Source organism: Culex quinquefasciatus, chromosome 3 (genome assembly GCF_015732765.1).
Source record: "Culex quinquefasciatus strain JHB chromosome 3, VPISU_Cqui_1.0_pri_paternal, whole genome shotgun sequence".
NCBI classification, from domain to species: Eukaryota; Metazoa; Arthropoda; class Insecta; order Diptera; family Culicidae; genus Culex; species Culex quinquefasciatus.
This window is the reverse complement of record NC_051863.1, coordinates 87,562,266-87,570,114: the sequence shown is the minus strand read 5'-3', so window position 1 is coordinate 87,570,114 and position 7,849 is coordinate 87,562,266. Positions and strand designations below refer to the sequence as shown.

Sequence of the window (7,849 nt, the reverse complement as noted above, 5' to 3'; positions counted from 1 at the left end):
GTAGCTCACTTCGCGTTAGAAACAGAAAACGCACCAAAACTGGCTCGAATTTCAAGAACGCAGTACAACGCCTTGAGAAGGCACGATAAGGCAAGCTAACGCGCGTTAGCGCTCATAGGGCGGCTTGTTTCAGCTCGAATGAAGAGCTGCGAGATAAGATCTTGCAACCTTGTCATCACAGATCGAGCAGTTTTCCCCTAGTTTTGGCAACCCGGCGTTTGTTTTGATTTTTTTCAAGCAGTTGAAATGTCACAACCTGGGCACAACGAAAAAAACAATATTGTGTTCAAAACTTGTGCTTTTGCACAACTGGACTGGTAGGCAGAAACCGGTGCGGTGCGTTGACCGCGGCCTCTGCCGAAGGTGCAGGAACAAGTGCGATGGTGTGCAGCTGAAAAACATACGATTTCCGGAGGCCGTGTGGGAGATAGATGTGATGGAAGTTCTCCAGAAAGGTTCCGACCGACCAGTTCCGATAGTGCGTGCGTACCAAAAAGGTCCCCGAAATGGACAAGCCTCCGGAGTGTAGACTGCGGCGACGGTCGAGTCCAAGAGGAATGGTTTCGGAAGTAGGCAGAAGAGCGGTGGCAGGGAAAAAATGGAACCGATTCCATTAAAGATAACCTGTAGGCAGCGGGAGTTACGACATTAATGGCCACACGTGCGACTTGGAGCAGCTGATGATAACAGCACACCAAGACGTGGGGCCCTCGCGGGATGATGCTGGTGGTGATAACCATTTTGGAGGGTAAATATTTGAGGTAAAACAGCATAAATTGGTAGAATTTAAAGGAATTTCTTTTTGCAGTATCGACGCGGTCGTGCGATGCGAAAGAGCGTCTACCAGCTGGCCAGTCTCCTGGCTACTTTGATCGTCGGGTCGTAAAGGATAGCGAGCTACGTGATCATCAGGTTTGGCTTGGCTCAGTTGGTGAGGGTTAAAACTGAGGATGGCGCGCAACGTGTTGCGGCACGCCAGGTCGGAGACCTACGGAGGGGTTAAAGTTACGGTTTCCGGTGTGGATATTGGCGTTATGGTTGTCGGCCATTGATGTCCTGAACGATAGGATGATGACACAGGTGAGGCTTGGTATCGACTCCGCAGTGAGGGAAGTCAGGGAGCCGTTTAACCCCTCAAAACCGACCAGAAATCTTTCCTTTGCCCACATTTGGCAATATATATATATATTATTTTTAAATCGTAAAATAAACTGATTTCAAGTATGATTCTGGAAGTGTTGTTTTATCATTACATGTTTGTTTGAAACTGTTCTTTATTTTATTTTGTTCTCTATTTATAACATTTCCGAAGTCGTATCCTGCACTTTAGGCACTTTTCCTCAAGCGTTTCATGCTCCGTCAGAGGATTCAGCTGGTATCGTCGTTGATGAGCGGTGGTGTGGTGTGGTTGCTTAGGGTTGTCGGGGTTCCGTCGCGGACGTGTGCGGAAGGAGAATTTGTGAAACCTGTCGAATGACCTAACGGCAGGTTCCCGATCGAAGACGCTGGAAGAACTGTACTAGAAAACAGAGAAATTGGGCAATTGTTATTAATTACACATACTATACCATAGCCGGAGATTCCTGGCCACCTGCCATGTTCTGATGGCGTCGCCGACTTCGGCTGGAGCGGGGATGTTGGCGTGATGGTGGCGTCCGCAATCGGGCCAACCGGGAAAAGTCCACGTTACCCCACTGGGAAAGTTCGCATTCCAGCACCAGAATGCGGTTCTGGAGCTGGTTTGACGTCCAACGTCGAGTTTTCCTAGAATGGGGCGTCCGGGATTGCTTCGCCGAAAACAGACTTGTTTTCGATGGTTTGAATCCTGCCGCTCTGTTCTGGCTGTCCGTCTTGACCGAGGAGGGAGGCTCTCTGCGAAGGAGGATGAAGCGGAACTGCTAATTCAGACACCTTTCAGCCTAGAGCTTTTTCGCCGGAAAAAGCACCGGCTGTTAATAGTTTTGCTCTGCTTGGAATCGTCACGTTATCCTTCGAAAACCACGTCAATTCCGGGCTACAGTTCTGCAGCCCCGGACATAGAAGCGCTTGGCGGACCGTTTTTCTTGCGATTTCACTTTTACCGGAAGTGGCTCATGTGGTCCCGGTAAAGTGGGTGAGAAGGAGGAGAGAATCTCATAACAGACAGCTCGTCTCATTCCGGGCTTAGGAGCAAGTGCGTTCAGAGTCACCGGTGCTGCTCCCGAGGATTTAAAGTTTGTATCAACGGCCTCAGCGGTTGCGCTGGACGATGTTATCGCGATCGGCAAGGAGTCATATTTGTGGAACTTGCGCTGTTGCAGATCAAGGACACGGAGATAATAGAGCCGGTTCCGTTCAAAATCGTAAAGTTTTCCTCCGGCATTATGCCATTTAGGGCCAGCGGAAACGTGTTAGTCTTCTGCGATGAAATATAAGCGACCCCGTGTGAGGGCTCTTCGGTAGAGGCGCTTTGTGAACCGCTTCTTCGCGCAAAGGTTGCTTTTTCCGGAAAAAGAATCCGTTTCGCGAAATACAGTTGTGAAAAGGTACAAAATCTATCCAAACAAACTGCTTGAATCATTTGACAGCGAGAACTGTCAATTGCACTGACAGTTCTTGTTGTCAAAAAAATCGAGCAGTTTGATGAGAAAAGGTGACCAAAGGGAACAGAAAAGGCGAGCTAACGCGCGTTAGCACAAGAAAAGGTCAGAGAAGGCGAAATAAGAAGAACGAATACCGAAAGGTCTTGTAAAAGGAGCTTTATCGCTCGGTCAAGGTGGAAGTGAACCACCCCTCGTTCAAAGTTCAAAGTTACGCAGTAGGCCTGGCCGCTTTAACGCTTGTGATGTTTCAATGCATTCTAATGCAATGGCGCACTGCAAATGTTAATAAATGACAAGAAGAGTGCTAGGCGTCATCTAACCTAAGGCACTCTCCAGGATCCCTTCGAAAGATTGGCTGCGCTAGGGTCTGATTAGATTAGATTAGATTAGATTAGATATTCAAAGTTCAAATTCCTGATTCTAAATTCAATGGTACACACAAAAAAATATTACGGTAATGACAAAAGTAACTTACTTTCGAATTAAAAAGTTGGTAAAATTTGCTACATTAAAAGTTTTTTTCTTGTTTTGAAAATGAAAACTTTTACTGCTACAGTTTTGAAAATCTCATTGCTCACTGATTTAAAAGTTTTCCTTTTAATTCGACTGTAAAATTTCTTTCATTTTGACGTTCTCGTGTAACCGTGTACGCCTAAGTCGCAAATGTAAACAAACACTTTGGTGGGTCTGGTGGTGCTGGTGAGTCTAGGACGAAAAGCAAAGCCGACCGCGGCAGCAGCCAGGACTCGGACGCGGAAACCTTCGTGAGCCAAACAGCAGCAGCGGAACGCCTTCGAAGGAGGGTGGTGCAGGAGCGGGACGATGTTGAGTGCTCGAAAAGGACAAGGCCAGCTTCCTGCAGGAACTGCAGCTGTTCCACGGCCGAAATGCGTAAGAAAGAAGCTTGGGTGTTTTGGGGGGTTTGTGATTGATTTTGTTTGTTTTTGTAGGTTGAGAAGTAGGAATGTGGATTCGCACCGGTTGTATTCGGTAGTGGTGGCCCGGGATTGGTGATTAAAGGTCAATTCCCGCGAGGACTGGGGCGATATCATCGAGGAGATGGCGCTGCCGAAGCGTTGCGTGAACAACGAGATTGCGTTGAAGAAGATTTACTTCCGGTTTTTGGACAAGTACGAGAAAGTTTATTTTCATGGTGAGGAGAAGGATCCGACGAAGAGGAGGACGACGAAAAGCTACATAATCGAAGGTGGTCAGCGCAGATGTTGCACTCGGTGCCGGCGGTTTACAACACCGGTGAGTATTGAGAATGTGTGCAGTGGCTAGCCAACTTCACTTACTTTCCATCTCTTTTAGCAACTTCCCGCCCACAAACACTCACCTCGCGACGGCGCAGCTTCACCCGAATGAACCTGGACAGTGAGCCAAAAAAAAATCTGTGTCATTCCCGAAGTAGGATTACGTGCTCAAAATCGAATTCCGTTCCGAGGACCTCATCAACTCCATGTTCCGGATGCGCTTCCAGGATCGGGAACTCCCCGTTCAGGCACTTTACTTTCCAGCCGGAAAACGTCGACCACCCTTCCCGAATCCACGGCCAACTCCTCCAAGACTATCCTGATTGAGGCCGGAAACGTGACCATCGTGTTACACTGCTGTCGCGCGTCGAAACATCCATCCGGAACCGTCCTGGGGTATTCGGAAGTGACCGGTGGTGTACCGTATGAATCGGTACAGCTTGGACTCGGATATTGGCCTACTTTGAGGTGAAGCTAGTGAAGAAGAGTTAAATGCAATAAAAAATGTTTTTTTACATACAGTTTAATTTTTTTTAAATAAATGTAAAAACCAAGCACATTTTTCTAAAATTATACCTGTAGTGCTAAATGTTGTGTATTCTTGCCATAAAAGGTTTCTTTTCCAATTAAAAGTAAAATACTTTTACCAATACAACGATTTTGTTCCATAAATGCATAGTAGTATCAAAAACTTTCCAACTGTTAAATTGAAAAGTTTGAACTTTCTACGAATATTCACCAACGCGAACTTTTAATCCAACGAACGATCTTTTTAAATTTAGAGTAATTTTTCTTTGTGTGTACCAACCGGGATTTGATCCCTGAACCTTCTGCTTGTGAGGCAGAAGCCGTAACCATTAAGCCACGGAGCCGGTTGTTTCTTTTTTTACCGTTGTACATAAAAATTAACGTAGGACTTTACTGCCATGTTCGCATAAATGTACAATATACTAAAATAACAAGCTGAGAAAAACGCAAGGCAAGTTTGTTTTACACATAAGGCTATGTGTTGAGTTTTCACGAAATACTGGATTTTCACCTGATTTCTAGAACAAAGTACTGGATATTTTAGGCTTTTCTGAAAGAGCACACGATTTGGACCAAATTACATCAATAACTTAACAGAGATGAAAATGCATATGGGATATTTATGCAATCAGGGTAGTATAAGACCCGATTGAGATGTTTTTAAATTCAAATTGTTGCAGGAATGGATCCGTAAATTCTACAATTTAAAAAAGAAGACAGCTACTTCCTTGGTTACTATCTACGCTTGTCTTTTTTTTTTTTTTGATATCCACCTCGGATTGTTTCAAAAGTATTTTAAATTTAAAGGTCACATAATCTTCCATATTATTGAATAGAGTCTATTCGAATGATTATAAACCAAACTTCTACTAAAACAAAATTTAAATGATTTGTGTTCCTGTGTAAATTAGGACTATCGTGATATTTCATAATTATTATTTTTCAATATTAGTATCACTTCTTAAGCTTGTTCGAATAAGTTCTTGATTCACGGTTGTTAATGAATTGCTTGTTATATATCATTAAAATAAATTTCAACATATTGCTATTGGCACATTTAGATAACTTTGACAGTGGTTTGCTTCATTGTTTTCAGTAGATGTTCATCACCAATCTTCGTTTCTATTGGAGGTTGAGCTATAAGTAGTTTTTCTGGCATTGATATATCGAGATTGACTCTCATGAACTGTTTGATGATTATTGTTGACATGCGAGGCAGCAGATTTAACCTGTAAATAATGAAAAAGATGTTTAATATCAACATATTTAGAAACTATGAAAGTAAAAAAACTAAATTTTCCCGGTTTCTGAGGGGAACCTTCGAAGAGTATCGAGGCCGGAGGCCGACAAAGTGGATTTAATGTCAGTTTTTACTCAACTAATGTCAACATTTTTTTTAAATTAAATGTCTTTATTGAACTTCCTTATAATAATTACATTTCATTTACATGCTAAGTGGTATGGCCTAATGCTCTTCATCTTTGTTGTATTTTTCGTTTTATTATTAACTGTTCACATTTATTTTATTTACTTCAAATTGTTTTACATTATTGCATTGAATCAAATACATTTGGGTAAACAAGAAAAAAATCACTTTAACAACTAATCCTAACCTAAAACTAAAAAATAAATTCATTGAAATATTCAAAATCACTAGAACGAGTCAACTACGAACTGTATTTTAATATGAATGCTCCAAGAGTTCTTACTTGTTCCTGACGAGTTTCGCAACCACGCAGTGTTGTTGTCATCTCGATGAAAATGTTCAAAAGTTCTTGTGGTGAAAACAGGTCACTACTGCCTTCACCCGTTGATGTTGGTTGCTTTTCCCTCGGTTGCTGACTGAAGCCTGGAGGTGTTGTATTCACTGCAACTTTTTGCCGCTGATTCAACGGCAATGGCTGCAGATTTGGAACCACTCGAACAGATCCTGCTACTGGCGACGCCAAAGCAGGAAAATCCACGTCCGTGTATGCTGGTGGTGTTTTGCGACGATTTGGTTGGTGCCTCGTCGTCGCTTGCTGCCGAATTTTTACAAACTCAGCTCGTTTTGGGCAGCTCCGATTCTTGGTAGAATGGTCGCCACCGCAATTGAAGCATTTCGCTTCGATGTTCTCGTTGATTGTTTCGCAAGCTTGAGTTTTGTGCTCACCTCCGTGTCGCAGATAAGGCGGGCAATGATGGTAGAATTTAAAGAATTTGTAAATGAACGCAAAATGTTTAAAAAAATGCCTGTGGCCTTTCGAAATGTTGGTGCCGAAATCCGAATGTTGCGAGATTCTCTGAAAGACAACGAAGATGCACACGATGCAAGAGAAATGAAATAAGCCTGCTCCGCGTGTGCGACTGTATATGTGTGAGCGCGTCGACAGGACAGATTGAAGTCTGCGCAACGCGCACGTTGGTAGAGGAAAAGAGAGAGCGAAAAGCGAGAGCTACGGATGTGGCGTGAGAATGAGGGTGTTGAGCTTCGGGTGAGGGAAATTGAGAGAGCTTTGTATGTGTTTGTGCGCTTATGGAACGATTGTGTCTGGAAGGGCCTTCGGGTATCGGGATTCAGGAACGGTTCTTCAGTCTGGCGTTTAACGTTGTAGCGAGCAGTTTGGTTTTATGTGGTGGGTGGTGGGATCATTAAAACAAAACAAAGGTTCGCTTCCAGGAGTTGGAAAAGAGAGACTTGGCCTGAGTTACGACACTCCGCAGGTTGCACAACGACTCTTGATGTAACGATTCCTTCCACCATGCCCAAACTGCAAGCAGTTCGAACATTGGGTCACGTCACGGTGCACTGGACGATAACGTTCCAAAGTCCCAAGTGATGTTGAAAATTGCCCGAACTGCTTTCAGATCAGACGGCGTTGTCGATCCTTTCTTGAGATGAACCAGGTATAGTTGGTCACGATACTTGATGTCCTTGTTGTGTCTCGTCATCTTGAAGACTTCGATCACGTTCAACTTCAGAGTTTTGAGCTTTTCTTTCAGCACACTCGCGTTTACCTGGATCGTCATGGCTGTAGTATTCAATCTTTGTGTTGTTCAGGAAATCCCGATCGTAGTTGTAATCTTTTCTGGTAGGACACAAGCGAATGGAAGCTCGTAAAGCACCAGATTTGATAAACCCGGTCAGCCACTTTCGCACCGAATCCGATGACGATGTTTTCACAAAAATGGGTGGCAACTTTTCCCGTCGTTCAAATTCTTCCTTCTCACTCACGTCCACAGGGAGGGCAGCGAACTGGTTTCCAGACGAATTTTGAGCGTCCTTGCTCAAACTGCCTGGCTTTGCAGGTAGCGCTCCGGTATTTTTTAGCTTCTTCAAATCTGCCGATCCTGCTGGTGAGGACCGCCTCTTTTCTTGCCGTTATTGAAATTGAAAAATAAAATTCTTTTTCAAATTTTCTTTTCTTGATTTGTGTGCACCTACACCGAAGACCAAGATTGTTTACTTTTTGCTCTTTGGTCTGACAGTCTTGCTCTGACAGT

At 43.8% G+C, this 7,849-nt stretch overlaps 1 protein-coding gene and 1 long non-coding RNA gene across 2 annotated transcripts in view; one reads left to right on the top strand and one right to left on the bottom strand.

The window, feature by feature from the left end:
• LOC119770464 lies at positions 1-1,234 on the top strand. The gene is made up of 2 exons (XR_005278838.1): positions 1-748; positions 809-1,234. It is a non-coding gene; the product is annotated as an uncharacterized LOC119770464 (long non-coding RNA).
• Positions 1,235-5,116: 3,882 nt separating this feature from the next.
• The window catches only part of LOC6047281, a 61,026-nt gene continuing 58,293 nt past the window's right edge, over positions 5,117-7,849 (bottom strand). Inside the window, exon 8 of the mRNA XM_038265411.1 lies at positions 5,117-5,595. Within this exon, the coding sequence (XP_038121339.1) occupies positions 5,473-5,595 (123 nt within the window). The 3' untranslated portion in view covers positions 5,117-5,472. The remainder of the gene's footprint in view (positions 5,596-7,849) is intronic.